Source organism: Dendrobates tinctorius, unplaced genomic scaffold, assembly GCF_039654945.1.
Source record: "Dendrobates tinctorius isolate UK_male_01 unplaced genomic scaffold, ASM3965494v1 ptg000020l, whole genome shotgun sequence".
Classification (NCBI taxonomy): Eukaryota; Metazoa; Chordata; class Amphibia; order Anura; family Dendrobatidae; genus Dendrobates; species Dendrobates tinctorius.
In genome coordinates this window covers 39,431,905-39,454,706 of record NW_027361688.1, presented here as the reverse complement: position 1 = coordinate 39,454,706, position 22,802 = coordinate 39,431,905, and the positions used below count along the sequence as shown (strand labels likewise).

At 44.0% G+C, this 22,802-nt stretch overlaps 1 protein-coding gene across 1 annotated transcript in view; it reads right to left on the bottom strand.

The window, feature by feature from the left end:
- The window catches only part of LOC141083649 (leukotriene C4 synthase-like), a 65,922-nt gene that overhangs the window by 2,952 nt on the left and 40,168 nt on the right, over positions 1-22,802 (bottom strand). Inside the window, exons 3-5 of the mRNA XM_073568019.1 lie at positions 16,997-17,096; positions 11,361-11,431; positions 2,765-2,846 (exon numbers count right to left, since the gene is read on the bottom strand). Of these exons, the coding sequence (XP_073424120.1) occupies positions 2,765-2,846; positions 11,361-11,431; positions 16,997-17,096 (253 nt within the window). The remainder of the gene's footprint in view (positions 1-2,764; positions 2,847-11,360; positions 11,432-16,996; positions 17,097-22,802) is intronic.

The following is a 22,802-nucleotide window of genomic DNA, read 5'->3' as shown; positions in this document are numbered from 1 at the left end:
TCCCTTCATACTAACCTATCTTCATAATGTGCCATAATTTCATGCTTCCCCCTCACCATATTCATACTGTTGCCTCTCTCTCACTATACGGTCATACTGCCCACCACGCCACCCTCTCCAAAATGTACCCCCTCCCCACAGTATGATGGTCACCACAACCCCATCCCTTGAGCATGATCACCACCGCCCCATAAACACTATAGTGTCCATCAATACCCCATATACAGTATGATGTCCAACACAGCCCCCCAAACACAGCATGATGATCACCACAGTTTCCTACAAAGAATGGTCACCACAGCCCTCTATTCAGTATGATGTCCACCACGGCCCGTCATGTACAGTATGATGTCCACCAAATCCTCTAATACACAGCATGATGGCCCCAAAGCCTCTCTACAGAATATACAGTTTGATGTCCACCACATGCCCACATATACAGTGTGATGTCATCCTCAGCCCCTCACATACAGTATGATGTCCACTACAGCCCCATAAACAGTATGTTCACCAGTCTACCATACAGTATGATATCCACCACATCCCCTCATATACATTTGATGCCCACCACACACAGCCCATTTACATAGTATGATGGTCACCACAGCCCCCTAAATAGTATGATGTCCCTCAGAGCTCTCCATTCAGTATGAAGTCCTCCACACTAACCCCCCCATACAGTTTGCTGTCCTTCACAGCCCCTTATAGTACGTTGTCCCCTGAAGCCCCATAGTATGTCCCTAAAAGTCACCCATTCAGTATGAAGTCCCTCACAGACCCCCATTCAGTGTGATGTCCTCCATAGCCCACCATATAGTATGATGTCTGCCCACAACCATTATGATGGCCACCAAAGCTCCTTATACAGATATACTGTATGTCCCACCAGCCAACCTCCAGGTCAAATATTAGAAGATAATTAAAAAAAAAAAAGTTTATATTCCCCTAATCCAGACTCCCTGTCCGCACAGCCTCTATCTCCACTTCTTTCATCTGTAGGAGGGGGCACGCAAGGCACGATACAGTGATGTCATCACGCAGTCCGACATCCTCGCGTGGCTCTGGATTCCAACAGGATGCAGGCTGGAAGTAGCCTGCATCCTGTCGGAGTAACTTTGCCCCATCCCAACACTCACTTTATCAATTGTATTTGCATCTTGAAGACGCAAACACAGTTGAATGCCGGGAGGGTACAAAGGCCGGGGCGCAGACAAAGAGCGCGGTGATGGATGTTTGTGACTCACTCACCTGCGTGCCTGAGCCCCTGCCGTTACTGTCCTAAATGCCAGCAGTCGAAGGAAAAGCTGGGAGGCCGTAGGTACAGTTAGGAATATTTTTTTCAAATTGCTTCGCAAGGTAGTGCCCTAGGTGGGTGCCTACCTGTCGTTCCAGCCCTGAAATATAGGCCCAGTTTTTTGCTTGCCAAATGTATATTTTTGTATCAGTGAGAACCCTGAATATCTGTCTGATGTGAATGTGGATATAGGAAGCTTTCAGTATCACTGGCGTAAGGATACACAGGAGAGTACAATGATGTACGTGTCAAGGAAGCAGTTTGTGGCCTGAGGTGACAAACAAGAAGCAGGAAACACTGAGGAAAAGAAGCTTCAGCTGGTGCTGCTGAAAAACACACTAACCGGGACTGACTGACGTGGTGTTTTTCTTCACTAGTGACCGAGAATGAACAGAAAAAAAAATAAAAAATCATAATACGGAATACAGGCCAAAATCCAAATATCGTCCCCAACTCTGACACATCAATGTCACTTCCTGACCCTTCACCATTAGTGAGGAAGTTTCCATTGCACACGTTGTCAAGACTTCTTACATACAACAGAAACCTGATGGTAGATTTTTCTTCTAGATGAGCAGCTCCCTCTTCTGACACGTTGTAATGAACATTTGTATTTTTCACTGAGATAATAATCCTCAAGAATCTTTGCAAAAAAGTCTGTGTTGTGCCCTTCCTCAGGATTTCCTCCTTCAAATGTTCACTAAGTGTCAAGAGTGTGAAGGAGATAGCCGAAACCCCCTGAAGACTTTGCTATTGTGATTTTTTGTTTATATGATGATCTGCAATACTAATGTATTTTTGAATGTTGGTGTTTGATGCAACTGTTTAATGTGTGATTAATGCCTCCAAATGCACATTTGTGGGGAAAGTGAAAAATCACACCATAGGCAGAAGGTAAAGGAAGTGTTACTGTTAGCTGGACCCGCAGTGTGGAGGAGTTTTGGAGAGAAAGAAGATAGTCACTTTTTAGTTAGAGAAGACATGCATGTGCCTCTTCCTTGAATTGAAAAACGGTTATAAACTGTGCCTATGTAAAAGTGTTTTATATTGCATAGAATCTTGTAGGCACTAACCAGGAAGTGTTCCTCTTGTTAACTGCCCCTCCCACACTGGAGCTGTTCCTGAACACATTAACCGTTTCTGAATTTATTATGCAAACCACTGCACTATACCTAATCCTATCTTATAGCCAAATCTTAACCTATGTCCTATGTACTAATCTTATCCTTTTCCTATATCTAATATATTTATCAGAATACATTGAATCATCCACATATTATAGCAATACTGTAACCATGCAACTTGGTGCCTATAAGGTTCTATGTAATATAAAACACCTTTTCCTATACACAGGTTATAACCGTTTTGCTAATCAAGGGAGAAACACATGACCTGGTCACCACGTTACAAGTACAGTATTTGTAACACTATTATATCGGATATACATGATATGAAATTCAGTACAATTACCTGCCCTGTGATGAACCACTGTAACCTGTAAAATAGCGATAGCGAGCAAATAGATATAAAACTCCACAGGCCGCAGCTGTGCCTAAAACACAAACGGTAGATTAATAGTTCTTGTATTGTCCCTTTTGATTCATAAGTAAACCACTATGGGTACTGTATTTTTTTTTGAGGGATAGATTTACCATGTACCCACTAAGTAACTGAGCTAATGACTTTTCATAGTTTGTTACTGTGGATTGTTGGAAGTACTTACATTACTTGCACTAACAATATACTGGGCTTCTATCCACCATAGAGACCACTCGGGACACCCCTCCATGAGACAAAATGCTTTGGAAGAAAGGCTCTAGCTAGAAAAATGATGTTTTACTCCTTTAACCACTGTTCATAAAAAAAAAAGCCCATCATGGGATTCCCCTCCAAGAGCCGCAATACACTCTGAGGGGCTTCAACACTGTTAAACCCAGCTACTCTATGTGTTGGGAAATTGCTAGACATGAATGCATGCGTGAGGGAGCCGAGTTGTTGAATAATGATATACCGGCAGTCTTCATCTTTTTCCGGCAGTGTTCGAGCTGTGACGCCGCCGCATGAACATTGCCGGAAAAAGCCGAAGACTGCCGAGTGCAGTGAATACCGGCGGAAGTTAATGAGTGGCCCCGGAAGCAGATGCTGCCGGGAGACAGCGGGACGGGAGGACACGTCGCTGGACAGGTAAGTATAATTATAATGTTTATTATTAATTTTCTGCTTTTTTTTACAGCCCGAACTGGACCCGGACTGTAACATGGGTTTCCCATGGAAACCCGTGTTTGGGACGGTGTGACCGAACACTATGTGTTCAATACGGTCCCGAACTTTACAGTTCGGGTTCGCCCATCCCTACTCATAAGCTTTGCTGATACTGTAAAACTCAGCTGAAAATTTGCTTAAAAAATGCAGCAAAAACGCAACATGTGAACATAGACTATATGTGAGTGGTGAGAATGGTGATCAACTCTGTGACATACCTTAGCACTTGGAAAATTGCAGTGAAAGAAAACAAATTTATTTGACAACCCTTATAGTTGTTAACAGTTTGGTCCTACATATGGAGCGTCATCAGTACTGATTGCCTCTTGAGATATGGATGATAATCTGCATGTAGCGTGGTATTGCACCATTTGGTGCTTTAGTAATAGCGCTCAGAATTGAGAATCTAGTTCTGATAAGCAAAGAAATTGTGCCAGAATGTGTTTGTGTGAGAGAGAAGAAAACAACAGAGACAGCTGTGGAAGTAAGAAAAGGGAACAGCTGGAAGAACTCCATTTGTGTCAGTAGAATACTCTTTGCAAGCGAGTTGGAGAAGGAAACGTTTGATCAGCAACTTTGTGAGAGTCCCTATGCTTATGGGAATGGGAAGTGTCAGCAATGTCTTGAGAGCTGTGGGTTTGAGAAGAGACAATTCAGCGAGGCTGTTCAATCAACCCTAGTACTAACCCTCCTTTTATGGTCGAGGACAACCATAATTAAATTGTGGGGGAATGTGAGAGTGGAAAGGAAGGCATTCTTATCCTTGACAGCCCCTGTAGGTTAAATGTATGAAAATGTGTTATGGATGAGTCACCGAAGGAGGAAAAAACAAAAATAATAGCCAAGTCCAGAAAACCAGAGAAGTTGGCAGCTATCGGATTGCAGACCCCTGAACCTATCCACAACAACTAGCAGTAGCTGTGGGGGGTTCCTACGGTGCCCTAGACCCCTCGATCACAGCCGGAGAACTAAATTAGCCTAAAGACAGAAAGGGGAAATCTAAACTGCCCCAGAGCAGACCCCAAAGCAAAAGGCAGCCCCCAACATATAATGACTGTGAAGCAAGAAGAAAAACACTAACACAGATAGAAAGATAGGTTGAGCAAATGATGGGGCCCAAGCTAACTAAATAGGAAAGGATAGAAAAGCTGCTGTCTGCAATCCGCAAAAACCCTATCCAAAAATGAACCAACAGACTGATAGGAGAAACAGGCCCTGAAGTCGCTAGGCTTCAAAAGACTATATCAGCACTCAGGTATATTCTGAAGACAGAGCCAGAGATCAACAGATCAGAGACAAAAATGGAATTCAGCTCACCCCCGACCGGGGATGGCTGAACTCCAAAAAAACAAGGCAAACAAAACCAGAACTAAAGTGTACAAAAGGCAGAGCAAAACTTAGCTTTGAGAAGCAGAAATCAGACTGGTCTCCAAGAATCCAGCAGGAAAATCACCGGCAAGGCAGCAGGGCGTCGGCTGCCTTATATCCAGACATCAGTTCCTGTGACCCAGTCATCATCTACCTGCTCAGCTGTTTGGTAATCAGCCTCACTACCTTCTTTCGCCAGAATAGGGAGTTCATCAGACCTCACTGGTGAAGGGAAAAATGAACTCACAACAAAAATGTATTTTACATGTGTTTTACTGTACTGTATTATATTTAAGTTATCCTTCTGTAGCTGCAGTTCCTGTTAGTAGTCTAGACAGGGTTAACTGTAAAGCCAGCCCAAGATGGAGAGGAGTATTGGGAATTGGGGGTTAGTGATAGGAATATGAAGTAGAGTTGAGAATCTTGTTGTGATAAGGAAAGAAGTGAGGATGGCCCAAGTAAACTATGATGGAGTGTGTGAGAGAAAAAAAAAAACAGCTGGATGTACTCCATTTGTGTCAGCAGAATACTTTTTGCAGGCCAGTTGGTGATGGGAGCACTTGATCAGCAACTTTGTGAGAGTCCCTAACGGCCTCTGGAAACGTGAAGTGTCAGACAAGTCTTGAGAGCTGTGGGTCCAAGAAGAGACAAGTCATCAATGCTGGGGGCACATACAGTAAAGGAGGTAGCCACAGATTCTTCATTTATGTGGTTCCTGAAAAGTGGGTTGAAGATTGAGAACGCAAGAAGGTGCAGCTAATGAGTCATGTTAAGCTGGGAAGATTGGAAGTACCTAACTTTGTGAAAAGTCTCACCAACTGTGCTTTTGAAAATGAAGCCTATAAACATGTCACTGTTATGTCGCTTGAAAAACAATGGCAACATTTCCTGTTTTCTGCTGTGTGTTTTTACAATCGTTAGTAAAGATGAGTTTGATTTTATGGACTATTATTAGCATTATTATTATTATAGCGCTATTCGTTCCATCGCGCTTTACATGTGAAAAAGGGGCATACATAAACAAATACAATAAACATGAGCAATATAAGGCACACACAAGTACAGAAGGAGAGAGGACCCTGCCCGCGAGGGCTCACAGTCGACAGGAGATGGGTGAGGATACACTAGGAGAGGGAAGAGCTGGTCATGCGGCGGTTCAGTAGACTGAGGATCACTGCAGGTTACAGGCTTGTCGGAAGAGGTGGGTCTTCAGGTTCCTTTCGAAGGTTTCCATGGTAGGCGAGAGCATAATGTGTTGGGGTAGAGAATTCCAGAGTATGGGGGAAGCACGGGAAAAGTCTTGTATGCGGTTGTGGGAAGAAGAGATAGCGGAGTAGAAAAGGAGATCTTGAGAGGATCGAAGGTTGTGCATAGGTAAGTACCGGAAGACCATGTCACAGATGTATGAAGGAGACAGGTTGTGGATGGCATTATATTTCATAGTTAGGGTTTTGAACTGGAGCCTCTGGACAATAGGGAGCCAGTGAAGGGCTTGGCAGAGAGGAGAGGCTGGGGAATAACGGGCAGAGAGGTGGACTACTCAGGCAGCAGAGTTTAGGATAGATTGGAGTGGTGCTAGAGGAGAGGCCAGAGAGTAGGAGGTTGCAATAGTCGAGGTGGGAGATGATGAGAGTGTGCACGAGCGTTTTTGCAGTTTCTTGGTCAAGAAATGTACGGATACGGGAAATATTTTTGAGTTGGAGTTGGCAGGAGGTATATGTGGTTTGAAAGAGAGGGCAGAGTTGAGGATCACCCCGAGGCACTGATCATGCGGGACTGGGGAAAGTGAGCAGCCATTGACATTGATGGATAGGTCTGGTGGAGGGGTAGAGTGAGATGGGGAAACATGAATTCTGTTTTGTCCATGTTCAGTTTTAGAAAGCGAGCAGAAAAGAAAGATGAAATAGCTGACAGACATTGTGGGACTTTGGTAGTAAGGAGGTGATGTCAGGTCCAGATAGGTAGATCTGCGTGTCATCGGTGTAGTGTCAAAGGCAGAAGACAGGTCCAGGACAAGGAGGAGTGAGTAGTGTCGCTTGCTCTTGGCGGTTAGTAGGTCATTGGTGACTTTAGTTAGGGAAGTTTCAGTTCAGTGATGCAGTCAGAAGCCAGATTGTAACCGGTCAAAGAGGGAACAGGAGGAGAGGTGGGAGGACAGTTCAAGATGGACATGCTGTTCCAGTAGTTTTGAGGCATAAGGAAGAAGTGATATCGGGCGATAGCTAGACAGAGGATGGGAAAAGGGAGGGCTTTTTGAGGATGGGTGTGATTGAGGCATGCTTGAAGGATGAGCGGAAGACACCATTTGTAAGTGAAACATTGAAGAGATGTGTTAGGGTTGGGGTGAAGACTGGTGAGGTTAGGGATGCGGTGGGACAGGTCAAGCGTGCAAGTGGTGAGATGTGATCTAGACAGAAGGGTAGAGAGTTGATCTTCTGTCATGGTGGAGAAACTGGTTTTGGAAGAACAGGGCTGAGCAGTTAAGAGTAGGGGCATTTGGGGCTGTGGGCCAAAGCTTTCTCTGATGTTATCGATGTTCTGCCTAAAGAAGTAGGCAAAGTCTTCAGCAGAACAGAGAAGAGAGGGAGGAGGTGCTTGGGGATGGAGTAGAGAATTGAAAGTGTTGAAAAGCTGTTTAGGGTTGTGACACAGGGAGGATGTGAGAGATGAGAAGTAAGTTTGTTTTGCAGCAGTGAGTGTGGACTTGAAGATGGCGAGGGACTGCTTGTAAGCGATAAAGTGCTCAGCAGAACGGGATCTCTTCCATCTCCGCTCAGCTACCCTGGAAGCCCGTCTCAGTTCTTTGGTCTGGCTAGTCAGCCAGGGTTGCCTGTTGATTGTACGAGTTTTGCTGTGCGTGAGGGGGCGGCCAAATCGAGTGTTACTGTTATTGTGGTGTTGTACAAAGTGGCAGCAGCAGCAGCATCTGTTTCATGTAAGGAAGCTTTGTAAGAGGGAGAAGGGACTTAGACTGTTGTGGTTCTCCTTTCATGGTGTCACGGGGAATCATAGCCATGCAATGGTGGAGGAGCAGAGAAGTGTCCACTGTAACAACTGCATCAGGCACACACGCCAGAGTCGACCCCCATTTTCTGTAACGTACCGGGGCGCGGAAACGAAGTCCCTCGCCCATGGTTACCACCCTGAGCACGTTTACATATACACTAAAAATACATGATAGGAGCCCTATCTTTGATGCCACTGCTTTTCCCCAAGTAAACTAAAAAGGATGTAGCATTTTACTATTAAAAGAAAAATTTAGCAAACTATGTTCAAGGGCAGGGGTGAACAGGATAATCTGGAACCACTCTGTAAGAACATGTCCAGCTTGGTGGGGAGCCAGCAAACTCATGTATTACATGGTCTGTATTTTACACATGAGGCCGCTGGAGGGGAAATTAATAGCTAAATGCAGCCCACTCATCTATGACAGCTGAGCTGATTACATGAAAAGGGTTAAAGAAATCTGAGCCATGGAAATCAGAAAAGTTGTTTTGCTACTTTAATTCAGTAACCGGCTGACTGTACAGAGTTTAATATAGTGACATATTAATATGATATGAAGCCTGGATTTGAAGACTATAATGGGAAATTGTATGGCAGAGTGTAGGTAAGAAAATCCGCCACTAGGTGGCAATATGTTTCCACACTAGGAGCTGTCCAACAATTTCTTATTGAGGCAATGTTAGTGCTGTTAGAATTGATAGTCTCTTATTGTAAATCATGTATGTTGTGACTACTAATGACTAAGGTGTCAAAACAACCAAAAAAATCCTAACCCCAGCATTGTTCCATAGAAAATGGAGATTAGAAGAAAAAGGAAATGGCAAACTATGTAGGCACCATCCTGCACGATTGTCGCTAGGTGTGTGTATATAAGGAGAGACCTGTCAATCACCTGAAGCTTTTTGGGGAAAAGCTGCCTGCACACTTTCAGACTAAAACATGGCTGCATTCATGAAGCCTGACTCTTATTCATGTTGCCCGTAATTAGGCATTTAATGACAGGTTCCATTTAAATGTAATACTTCAGGCTCTGTTTCAACCCTTTGGTTATTCAGGTACCTATGCTCAAAAATATCTTTATATATAATGGGGGGGAGTTGGGTTGATTTGAACTTTTACGTTTATTTTCTTCACATTTTTTAAAACTTTTTTTTAACTTTTCATTGATGTTAATAGTCCCCTTAAGGGACTTGAAGCAGCAACCGTCTGATTGCTTGTGCTATATACAGCGATGTTACGGTATTGCTGCATATAGAGAAAATCACTGTCTCCCTTGAAGCCCGGCCACAGGCAAGGTTTCAAAGGAGCTCCGTAATGACAAGAACTGAGGTCTTCAATAGACCCACGTCTGTCATAGAAACCCATCGGTGACCCTTGATCACATCACAAACACGTTGATGGGTGCATGGAATGATGCACCTCCATGCCGGACCATGGTAAATGCCGCTGTCAGAGATTAACACGTTAGAGGCAGGTCATGACTGTAACACACATTCTTTACCTGCCGATTATGGGCGAGCTCACCCCATGAACTCACTCTATACCCCCGCTTCAATAAATGTATGGCCATACATATACGGGGCATGTCGTGAGGAGGTTGCAGGTTAAAAACATTTTCATTCAATTCAGCCCCTAAAAGCTAATGTAGATTTTTGCACTGTACTTACTTTACAAAAAGTGCATCCTTACTTTCCAATTTCTTAATGGACTCATGACTCCTAAGCCTGTTTTATGACATAGCCCTGATTACATCATGTCAAGCAATCACATGGTCTACAGCTCCTGTAGACATGGCCGGACTGGCCATCTGGCAATTCTGACATATACCAGAAAGGCCGCTCCATCTGTAGACAGCATTGTATTCTTCGCTGTTAACACTATCGAAGTGTAGAGGTAGGAAAATGTGAGGAGAAGGCTGGAAAAGCAGTAAGTCAAGTATGTCTGTGTTACATTTTACATGGACGAATTATAGATGGAAGAAGAGGTCATGGCTATCTGGGCTGAATGCAAACTCCTTTAAATCCTTCACGACATTTGCTGTACATGAATGGTGCAAATTGGAAGCGGTTGTGTGGAGCGGACTCACGGGGACGGGGAGAACCCATCCCACATTTGGCAAGTGAAGGTTGGCTGTTACAGCCAGGACCTGCCGCTAACAATCGTGGGTAGCGCAGAGCGCCTTCCACAATTATTAACTTGTTAAATGCCTCTATCAAACTGACAGTGGCAAAAACAGCACACTGGCAGGGGGTCACGTCATTCTTAGCACCCATCAACGCCCATGACGTGATTGCGGGTCAACGATGGGTTGCTATGACAGCAGAGGGTCTGCTGCAACTTTGAAACCCTTCCTCTGGCCAGGTTTCAGAGGAAACCATAATTTCTGTTATATACAGCAATGCTTCGGCATCGCTTTATATAAGACAAGCGATCAGATGATCGCAGCTGCAAGTCCCCTAAAAGCAGAAAAAATGTAAAAAATAAAAAAACATAGTTCAATTCACAACCTTTTTCCTCCCTATAAAGATAATATAACAATGTAAAAAATACACATGAGGTATCGCCAAATTCAGAAAAGTCTGATCTATCAAAATACAAAAAAATAAGTAATCTGACCCGTAAATACCTTAAACGATTGGTCGCCGCGATACCACAAAAAACTGTAACAAGCGATCAAACGTGAACTCTATCCCAAAATAGTATCAATAAAAATAAGCCCTCACATGGCTTCATCAACCAAATAATAAAAACGTTGCAGTTTTCAGGAAATGGTGACACTACCCCAAAAAAATTTTTTCTAAAACTTCAGGTCATTTTTTCAACATTAAATAATAAAAAATACTGGATATGTTTGGTATCAACGAAATCGCACTGGTGAGGAGAATCATACTGTGTGGTCATCTTTACCACACAATGTACACTCCTCAACTCTTGCAATTTTTTTTCCCAGTACACTATGTGGTAAAATGAATGGTGTCATTCAACAGTACAAGTCATCCAGCCAAAAAACAAGCCCTCGTATGTCTATGACGACAGAGGAATAAAAAAAAGGTTATGGTTCTGGGAAAAATGGGAGGAAAGAACAAAAATGCAAAAGCGGAAATTGGCCGCGCCGTGAAGTCAATCAATGTCCATTTGGATCCATCAGATACTTGACGTTTGGAGGAATTTTCCCATACAAAAAGGTTTCTACAAGAAAACACTTCCATATATACAACGTCTGATGGAGCATAAACCTCCTCCTGCCTCCTTTATGTACGGACTAACACCAGAGAACAGAAGATTTCCTTCCTTCCATTGACATGAGTGAGATACGCAGGGATCAGATGCTCAGCAGCAGGGAACTATAATAAGGAGCTGGTATGTCGGCCTGTATTTATAACCATAGTATTTATAGATGTAGACGGGTTAGTAGCGACACTTATCTCACCTTGATGGAAGAAGATCCCAGAGAGCCAGAGCAGAGAAATGAACAGTGGGAAATATTCTGTGCAATTAACCCTGCAAAGAGGAGATCAATAGACATAGCTGAGCATGATCTAATAAAGAGCATGGTGTACGGTGTTTCAATTCTACACAACTTTAATATCTCTTGCTTGCTGCTAACAAGGTAAAAGTAAGCTATATACAGTATATTCCTCTATACCTAATTTTATCTATTCTCTTTATAAAGTTTTGAAAAATTAATAACATTTAGGGGATAGATTGATAGTAAAGTGACTGTAGGATCAGACAAAAGGGAAAAAGGGGTTTGGTTCAGGTAGGGGTTTGTAGTCTGTAGGATCAGACTACACAGGCTTTATTTGTAGTCTGTTACCATGGAGGCACATACATATCTAAAGGAGCTGTGCGCGAAACAATTAGGGATTTTGAATTGAAGTGGTTGTTTAAGGGCAGTGGCGTAGCAACTGTTTGTGGCGCCCGGGGCGGTCGAAAAATTTGCCGCCCCTTTGGTCGTTGATAATCCGTAAAGGCCCCGTCACACATAGCGACTTACCAGCGATCCCGACACCGATATCAAGGTGTCAGGATCGCTAGTAAGTCGCTATGTGATTGCTGGTGAGCTGTCACACAGACAGCTTCACCAGCGATCGGCACAGCGATGCCAAGCGCCCGGCATCGCTGGCCATCCCTGTAAAAAATAGAATCAAAATAAAAAATATAGTTATTCTCACCTTCCGATGTCCCGCGCAGTCTTCCGGCCTCTCTCCACGCTCCGGTCCCAGTGATCCTTTGCAGGAATGACCGCGAGATGTCACGGTCTCGAGGGATAACAAAGTCTCGCTGTCATTCGTGCAAAGGATTACTGGGACCGGAGCGTGGAGAGAGGCGGGAAGCTGCGCAGGATGTCGGAAGGTGAGAATAACTATATTTTTTATTTTATTATTTTTTTTTTTTTTACACCTGATCGCTGGTCTCCGGCCTGTCACACGCAGCGATGTGTGCTGGCCAGCGGGAGACCAGCGACCAAAGAAATGTCCAGAGGTTTCTTCCAGCGATCAGCGATACCGGCAGGGGGGCCGCTCGCTGATCGCTGTCACACACAGCGATCTCGCTGGTGAGATCGCTGTTACGTCACAAAAGTTGTGACTCAGCAGCGATCTCGCTACCGAGATCGCTTAGTGAGACGGGGCCTTAAGCATCCGAGGAGCCCATGTATGGTCCATGGCGCACACAGACAGCACACTGCCCAATTATACGCCTGTCTGAACAAGCCCTTATTGTGTGAGCAAAAAAAAAAAAAATGGTGGTCAAGACTGATTGTGATCTAGATACACCACCAGTAAGTTTATGCACCCCAACATTTCAGATACACAGACTCCCCCCTCTCTACCTTCATGTGTGCTGAAGCATTATTACAGTCACTGACTGACAATGGCTGCATATAACACCAGATGTACACATGTGGAGCTTAACATAGGGGCAGGCACTGGTGACAGGCAGGCAAATGGGGGAGCAGGCACTGGTGACAGGCAGGCAAATGAGGGAGCAGACACTGGTGACAGGCAGGATGAAAAGTAGAAGGACGAGCAGCAAAATAAGCAGGATTATCAGATGGACAGCAGCAGGACAGGCAGGCAGAAAAGGCTCAGGCACCAGTGAAATGTAGAAAAGCAGGTAGCAGAATTACAAAAAAAAAAAACACACAAAAACCCAGGTACAAGTAACAGGCAGACAGACACCAGTGACAGACAAACAGGCAGATATGTTGTGCACTGACATTGTAAAAGTAGAAATAACAGAACAAAGATAAGCAAGTGAACAGCAGAGTGACAGGCAGTCAGAAGAAGCAGGCAGGAGGATAGACAGGGTAGGCACTGGTAATTGGTCAGATGAAATGTAGTAGGGCTGGCAGCAGAATCAGGATAAACAGGTGCACAGCAGGATGACAGACAGGACAGGTAACAGCTACAGTGAAAAGTAGAGAAGCAGGTAGCAGAAAAAAATTCAGCAGGTGGACAGAAGAGTGACAGGCAGATAAGGTAGGATAAGCATTTGGACAGTGGGGTGACATGCAGATAGGCAAGACAAGGAGGACAAGAAGGGAGGGAGAGAAGCGGCAGACAGGTATAACAACCATGAGTCCAGGCAGGGTGACAGCGACAGCCAGGGGCAGGGTGACAATGCTATGACAGGTAGGGTGACAGCCAGGATGACAGGCAGGGGTAGAGTGACAGTGCAGTGACAGCCAGGGTGACAATGCTATGACAGGCAGGGAGACAGTGCGGTGCAGGCAGTGTGACAGCTGGGTGACAGCGCAGTGACAGATAGGGGCACGGTGACAGCAGTGTGACAGGCAGGGGAAGGGAGACAGTCAGAGGCAGGGTGACAGCAGTGTGACAGGCAGGGGCAGGGTAAAAGCACTGAAGGGCAGGGTGACAGGTAGGGGCAGGGTGACAGCACAGTGGCGGGCAGTGTGACAGCACTGCGACAGGTAGGGGCAGGGTGACAGCACTGATAGGCAGGGTGACAGCTCCCTCCCCTCCTCCTGCAATCAACAAGTCAGCAGCGCAGTGACACAGTGCCAGACAATAACAAGTTTGTGCCCCCCTCCCATCCCTCCTCCGTCACCTGCAGCAGCACGGAACGCACGGCTGCCATTACCTTAGCAGGGCATGTGGGGCCACACTGCCATCCCCGGGGACGTGGCTGCTGCCGCCTCTGGTGCTCTGCAGCTGCTTTGGGCACTAGGGCAGTTGTGCTGCAGCTGAGGGTAATCCAGCTCCCACTTCCTCCATGATCTGCACAGCCACAGAGCCAGGCAGGGGTTAGCCAGGGACAGCTAGTCAAACCCAGAGAAACAGATGAAGCAAGCAACAGCCTCCCCAGACACACGGCCAATAAATACAGGCTGGCAGCTCCAGGCGCTCTGCAATCAATTACAGCACAGTGCTCTTGATCCGCTGCTCTAGTCTGAATGTCTCCAGTGATCTCAGCAGCTGCACTGTGCCTCCGCGCTTCTCCCACAGAGGAGACGAATTGCTGCCGCGCCGCCCCCACACACGTGCCGCCTGGGGCGGACCGCCCCCCCCACGCTACGCCACTGTTTAAGGGTGAGTTTCCACGTGGAGGATTGCATCAGGACTAGCTGCGGATTGAACGCTGCGTCCTGCTGCAGCATTTAATCTGCAGCGGCTAGATGTTCCTGCATAGAGGAGGGGATTTTATAAAATCCCGTCTCCACTATGCGCCCGATTACGCGGGTGACACACTCACTAAACCGGACATTTGACGAGTCTTTTTAGACCGCAGCATATCGGTTTACCTTGCAGAGACGCTCAGTCTTCGCAAGGTAAACAGCCCACTCTATGGCTACCCTGCGGCGATTCCGGATGTGTTCAATGAGCACATCCGGAATCACCGCGCGTACAGAAGCGGACGGGGCTTTGGGGGATTGGGTTTTCCGCACCGTCCAAAGCGCTGCGATTACGGTACGTGGAAAGGTACCCTAAGAGGACCTTTCACCAAATTTTTCATGTTGACTCATGATGTAAAAGGGGCTGCAGAACAGGTTTAAACTTTTTTTTTTCTTTTTTTTTTTTTTTTAAGTTTTACCTTTCCGTTGTGGAGATATTAGCAATCAAAGTAATTGGCGCTTAAAGAGTTGTTGTTTTCTTTTCCAAGTCAGAGAGATTTCACTGGGCCGTGCACTTCTTCCTCCTTCTGACTCTGATCAATGTTTAGGTAGCAACACATTGGGGAAAGAAGAACATGCCCCCCACAATAACTTAAAATAGGCTATGTATGAGACATAATGACACAGTCTGCTTTCCTCACTGCAGACTAATGACATTTGCTCGAGCACAGCAGATCTGAGTGTGATTTAGGCTAGTTTCACACTTGCAGTAGGAGGCGCAGCACATGGCTGCTGTGCATCTCTGCCCCCTGCTGCGCCCCCTCCGGTTAGCTCCTCCTATGGGCGCATGACGCTGCACGCGACCTGCGTACCCTATCTTCATCATTGGGTATGCAGGCCGTGCGCTGGTATGATTTTGGCGGCGCAAGCGCCCTTTTGACGGTACGCCGACGTGCGCCAAACGCATCGTGTTGCATTTTGGTGCACAAGTTCTAAGGATGTAATGGGGAGAATTTTGTGCACTTGTTTTCTATTGCAGGCTCTGACTCCACAGGCAGATTGTACTGATACATCGTACATAGCCGTGTATTTCTATGTATTGCATTCTAGAGGGAGACTAAAATCTATTTTTGTTACCCTAAAAAATTACTAAAAAATAATGAAAAACACTCAAAATATTGTCATTTTTAATGCTCTTTTTGAACAAAATAATGAACATTACATATCAGCAAATAACAGACATACAGCATTTGGTGTCCCTACAATCGTCACAAACTGCACATCACAGTAATTAAATTATTTATGGGGATTGGTGAATGGCGGAAAAATGGCGTGATTGATATCTTTATTAAACCCATAAAAAAGTAGTAAAAATGTAACACTGAGGCAGTGTTCACATGTAGCGTAAATGCTGCATTTTTTCGGAAGCTTTTTTTTTTTCTGCAGATGTCCTCACAACACAACGTTATAACAATCTTCTGTGATTATTGCGTTTCTTTTATGTGTTTTCCTCCACATTGGATGTTTTTGGTGCAGATGTGAATCTGCTTTTTTAATGCCTTTTTAATAGTACAGGAAAGCTTTGATTCTGTGCTTAAGAATGCAGCAGCTTTTTTTTATTCATGCGGTTTTTTTTTTTTTTTTTTTTAGAATAAGCCTATAGAGAAAAAAATGCACCAAAACCCCCGAGTTCAGCAGCGTCTGTAGAGGCTCAGAAGGCGGATATTTCATGGAATCACATCCACTTTGCTTGGATGTGTAGGCCGTGTTCGCATGTAGCGTAAATGCTGTGATTTTTTTTTTCTGCTGCTTTTTTTTTTTTTTTTACAGAAATTCAGCTTTGTTTAACTGTCCAATCAAAGTGGATGTGATTTCATGAAAACTGCGCTGCTGTGCGTCTAAATACACGGCTGGACTGTGCGGATTTGCTGCTTTTTTTTCTCTAGAGCCTAAAAAAACTAATGTAAAAAACTGCAGTTACATTTTTAAGTGTAGAGCAAAAGCTTTTTTGTACTATAAAAGGCACATTAAAAACGCATCAAATACGGGGAAAAGGCATAAAAAATACAGCAGTAATCAGAGAAGATTGTTATTGTGTAGTTTGGTGCGGATCCTGCAAAAAACAAAAATCACAGTGTGAACACGGCCTTACAGACACAAAAAAGCCGGATATCATATAATGAAGCTACATAACAATGAAAAAGTTCTGGTTGCTCCAACTGTGAATGAAGGAACAAAAAATAATCCACAAGTCCTAATTAAAGATGATCAGGACGCACAGATGACGTCGCACCAGTCCGGGCGCATAATTTGTCTCTCTTTCTGGTCTTCAAAAGTTGGGAGGCATGGAGATGGTAAATTAAAAAAAATAAAATTATGTTTTATTCTGCTCTGCAGCCATTATTCCATGATGCTGCCAGTTTAACTTATACTGGTGACAGATAATGTGTATGGTCTCAATACACTTTCTTGAACAATCAGCTACTTACTGAGCTCTAAAGACCCTTTCAAATTCAGGGGGCCCCGACGTACTAGGAGGGGATACGCTGTACTTCCTTCTAGCTGCAATGACCTGCAAGGAAAAATATGCTACAAAAAAAAGAAAAAAAAAAAATCGCTATATTTCAAACATTGTGCTTAACACAAATCTAATTAATCAATACTGACCAATTAATATTCAATAGTAACTTATGGTATAATAAGAAAACTCATGGTATAATGGGAAAATGTTTTAGACACCTGAGTCACATTCCTGCAAAACATTTTGTGCAAAATCTCTTCTAAATGAAGCCAACCAAGAAGTGGTATGAAGTAAGGCAAAAGTGTCTAAGGATGCAACAAAATGATTATTCTGTATGATCCGCAGTGATAAATTTGGAAGGTGTAGTCTAGTCATGTGTATGTTGCCTAAAGGTAAAGAATATGGAAACTTTTGGAGGCATATTTTATTAAATGCATATACTCATTCTGCAGCCAGCAATGTGCAGGGAAATAAAGATATTGAAAAAGCCGAACGGTGCAACATTTTTAATAAAACTCAACAGCAAAAATAATCTTTGGCCCAAAATAATAATAATAATCTTTATTTTTATATAGCGCTAACATATTCCACAGCGCTTTACAGATTGCACACAATATCATCGCTGTCCCCGATGGGGCTCACAATCTAAATTCCCTATCAGTATGTCTTTGGAATATGGGAGGAAACCCACACAAACACGGGGAGAACATACAAACTTCTTGCAGATGTCGTCCTTGGTGGGATTTGAACCCAGGACTCCAGTGCTGCAAGGCTGCATTGCAGTGCTATCCAAAATTTATACATTAAACATTTAAACAAGTCTCTGAAGGTGTCCATATCCTTGAATACATTATTAATAAATCTTTCTGAATGTTTCTTTAAAACTTTTAAAAAAGTGGGGACATGAGGGTGAGTGGGTGCTCCAGTCCCCTGGCCTGGCTGTCTTTAGAAAGACCGCAAGGACCAGGGCTAATCCCACTGAACACGCCCGTACTCCTTTCCCATTGGCGCAATACTACTCAGACAACACAAGGTGAGGGTAACACCCTGTGGTAATACTTTATTGAACCACCAACCAACAATCTTATATAGTACAGTTCTCGCAAGTACACAAGATGGTACAAATGACAGAGTCTTACCTTTCTGCTGGCTCAGCGGGATAAGAGCAGCTGCAACTTCGTGGCATCAAGGGCCTACTGTCCCAACCAACAGTAATCCCGCTTTTGGCGGGCACCAACACAGAAGAGGTAGCGGCAAGCTTAGGAAGCTGACCGAGTACAGTGAGGTATGTGGCCAGGTGACCTGACTGTCCCAACCCTGATTATTGAAATGTCTTTGAGGTTCAGTGATGGTCAATGGAGCAGATCTGTATTCCTCCAGCTGGGGCCAGGGTCCCTTAAGCTTACATCTTGTAGAGTGTCTAAACAGAGCAGTTCCTCCTTTTATAGTTCGCAGCTCCCCCAATAGCACATCCGTTACCCTCAATACCCTTTTGGATTCCACCAGTAAGTCTGGCATCTAGTCCATATCTGGGTCATCTAAAGGAGGACAACAAACTGCTAAATTGATGACCTTCCTTTCCTCATAAGCTTTTAGCCTGTTTATATGATACCGTGTTTCCCCAATAGTAAGACACCCCTGATTGTAAGACGTATCGGGGGTTTCAGGGGGGTCGGCTAACTTTTAGCCTGTTTATATGATACCGTGTTTCCCCAATAGTAAGACACCCCCGATTGTAAGACGTATCGGGGGTTTCAGGGGGGTCGGCTAATATAAGCCGTACCCCGAAAGCAAGACATATGTCTTACTTTCGGGGAAACACGGGGGTATTGCCGCCTCCCTCTCATCTAGCTGCGCGCCGCCTCCTGCCCACGTCCGCACCGTCCCCCTCTCTATACGTCGCCGCGTCTGCCACCTCCCTCTGATCTTAATGAGCGCCGCCTCCTGCCCACTTCCGCGCCGCCCCCCCTCCATACGTCACCGCGTCTGCCTCCTCCGTCTGATCCAAATGTTCGCTGCCTCCTGCCCACTTCCGCGCCGCCCCCCCTCCATACGTCACCGCGTCTGCCGCCTCCGTCTGATCCAAATGAGCGCCGCCTCCTGCCCACTTCCGCGCCGCCCCCCCTCCATACGTCACCGCGCCATCCCCTGCACTTGTCACTGCCGCCTCCTGCTTAAAATACGGTAATGCACACAGTATTAATCATACATCAGTAAAACATACACACTGGCATACTGTTTTGTGGTGAATACAATACTGTTCAGGTTGTTAATAAATGTTAATTTTATGGTTAAAACAAAAAATTGACAATTTTTTCCAATATAAGACATACCCCGAAAGTAAGACATAGTGGGGCTTTTGGGGATAAAAAGAAAGTAAGACACTGTCTTACTTTCGGGGAAACACGGTAGGTCCTTTCACGAACACCTGATGGATCCAAGGCAACAGTGTAGTCAGTCTCTAAAGCTGAGCAAAAAAGGAGAAAGGAGGGCACCACTATTGAATACTAAGAGAGGGGTTCTCCAAAAGGCATGCTATTGAGCACAAAATAGGAAACAAGAAAAAAAAGAACATGTCTATATAGAAGGGAACACCCTGAGATTCAATAAAAGAATGACTTTTATTTAGCAGCAACACAACACATGTGAAAAACAAAACACAGACTGAATAAAAACACAGAAATAGAAAAGTATCTGGTTATGCCCATAATGTGGCAATAACTCTCCCGCACTGAATCCCCAACAGCATTATAAATCACCACAATGGCTCTAGACAAAGAACATGAAGCAGGAAAAATGCAAAGGCTGGGGTCACATTGGCGAGGAATACGGCCGAGTGAGAGGCGCTAAGAGCACGCATTACACACGGACCAATGATTCTCTATGGGGTCCCTCGCACCAGCCGTATATTTCTCATCCGTATTCTACGGTCCGTGCCAATCGCAGCATGCGATTGTCAGCGTGCTACGACCGTAATACGCCAATGCAAGTCTATGTGTGCGCAAAAAATACGGATTACACACGGACCAAACATGTGACTTGCGAGAAATACGCACCAGGTGTCTTAGCAAATCCGGCAATTCAGTGCGCTATACAGTAAACTCACACTGACAGTTTTAATAAAGAAACGAAAGAATAGATATAGACACATAGAATACATATATATATGCATTCTATGTGTCTATATCTATTCTTTGGTTTCTGTTAGAAACCCTGTCATAGGGCTCCATTATATGTCCATTTTGCAAGCCTGCGAGAAAATCTCACCATACGGATTACATACGGATGCTGACATGCGCAAAATACGCGACCACACCTTGATTACGGATGACATACGGAGCACTGTTTAGGGGCCATTCTTCCGTATTACGCATATAAAATACTGACCGTATTTTGCGTCGTTTAGTGTGACCCCAGCCAAAGTCTACAAATTGCAATGAAAGCAATTATTTAAATAGGACTATCTATGCCCATTCACAGCACCATATGGACAACCAAAAGGGAATGATGGTGACAAAAGTTGAAATAACGTTCAAAAAGTGCAAATGTGCAATGGTTGTAAACAAAGAAAGGGCTAGATCACTGTATAACCACAGAGTCAATAGATATAATATATAGCATATAAGAAATGATAATCAAACCATGTTCTGCGGTATATATAGAAAGCGAAGGCCCAAAAAAGTTAAGTCCATTGAGGAAAAAATAATGAGAACATGCAGGGAGCCATGGAAGCTGGAGGGGATACAGGGGGGTAAAACCCCATGTGTATCGCCACAAAAACCGAGTGGCTTCTTCAGGGTAAAGTAGATCTGTAATGCTTCCCATGTGTAGGGTATATATACATTTAGAGAGATAAGCAATCACAAATAAATTACTGACCGGTGGGTGAGAGAGTGTGTGTGGTCTGAACGGCCGTTGCCATTTTGTAAGTATACTGACATTCTAATAAAGTTAATTGAACTGTGTACTGCGCAGGCGCAAAAGGCCATATACTGGGCATGCGTCAAAAAAACACACAATAGCCGAAAATGGTAAAGATCCACGGCGCATGCGTCAAAGATGCAAGCTTACATACTGTATGTACAGCACAGGCACGGACAGTCGTGAATTACGCGGTGCTAAAAGGCACCAGACAAGGATCAGTCACGCAGGTGCCAGAAAGGAATGTAGAGCGCATGCAAGGAGAGCATGGATAAACGCTCAGGAAGGTAAAAGGCGTACATGACAACACAAAGATGAAGCGATTTGTGTGCACAACGCAGTCAGTGTGTTACCAAAGCGGAACATGGTCCCATGATATTGTGGGACTCTTTCCGTAGAAAAACATAAATAACCCATGCATACAAGGAAGAACATTAAGTTCTGAGATGCCAGATATGTACATGCGTCCAATATGTACCATAATGCTTTAGGTCCTATATACAAAAAGAAACATATTATATAGAGTACTAGCTGAAGAGCCCGGCGCTGCCCGGGCATAGTAACTAACTGTGGTTAGTTATAGCAAATTATAATTATCCTCCATCCCATAGTCCCGTGCCCATATACCCATCAAACATATCTACGATCCCATAGGCCCGTGCCCATATACCCATCATACATATCCTCCATCCCATAGTCGAGTGCCCATATACCCATCATACATATCCTCCATCCCATAGTCGAGTGCCCATATACCCATCACACATCCTCCATCCCATAGTCCCATGCCCATCACACATCCTCCATCCCATAGTCCAGTGCCCATATACCCATCACACATCCTCCATCCCATAGTCCAGTGCCCATATACCCATCACACATCCTCCATCCCATAGTCAACCATTCTGACAAATTTTGTGGCTGTAGCTGCGACAGTGCGGATGCCTATCCTGGACATACATACACACACTTGAGCTTTATATATTAGATTGGTAAATGTTGAATAAAAAATATGAAAAGAAAAAATATAATAGTACTGTGTTATATTTGCATAGAATTTTTATTTATTAGTAATATGAAGAATTCAAAAGTATGAATATAAACACATGTAGACACATGATAAATACTGTATATATAAAGCATCTTATTAAGCATACCAAAATGCACAGGTCCCTTGGAAATATATAGGCATCCTTATAACAAAGGGATAAATCATATTAATGACTTTGTATTTATCAAATGGTAATCTTGGTGAATAAAAGTATTCAATAGACATGAATTACTTATAGCCTTTGAGTAATGGTCAATTGCATAGTATATCCCAATTAACAAGTAAAGGATACACAATGTGTGAAAAACAAAATGGTGCGCTCTATAAAGGCTAAAACACACATAATGCAATCATTGGAAGATAATAGTAAGCCTATGTATTTTTCAGCATGCCGGCAAACACAGGTCCATTAAAGGTGTAGATACGTCCTTGTAGCGAAGGTATGAATCATATTTATGACCTTGTATTTGTCAGATGTTAGTCCAGGTAAGTAAAGGTATTTCTTCCATTTACAATTGCTGCATATAACTCTCTGGCAAATAGCCAATTACATGGAATAGCTCAATTAATGAAGGAAAAAAAATATATACACAATATATGAAGAACAGTAGGACGCTCAATAAGAGGTGAGAAGTCATAATGTCAATCATTAAAAAGTCAAGATGAGCCTGACTGAAAAATGAAGTCAGGGCAAAGCATCTAGACAAAAAATTAGCCAAAAATGAAGTGATAAAGTGACACGAGTCAACCAATGAACATGCCAAACACATGAATAGAAAATCATAGAATATCTTGCACATGA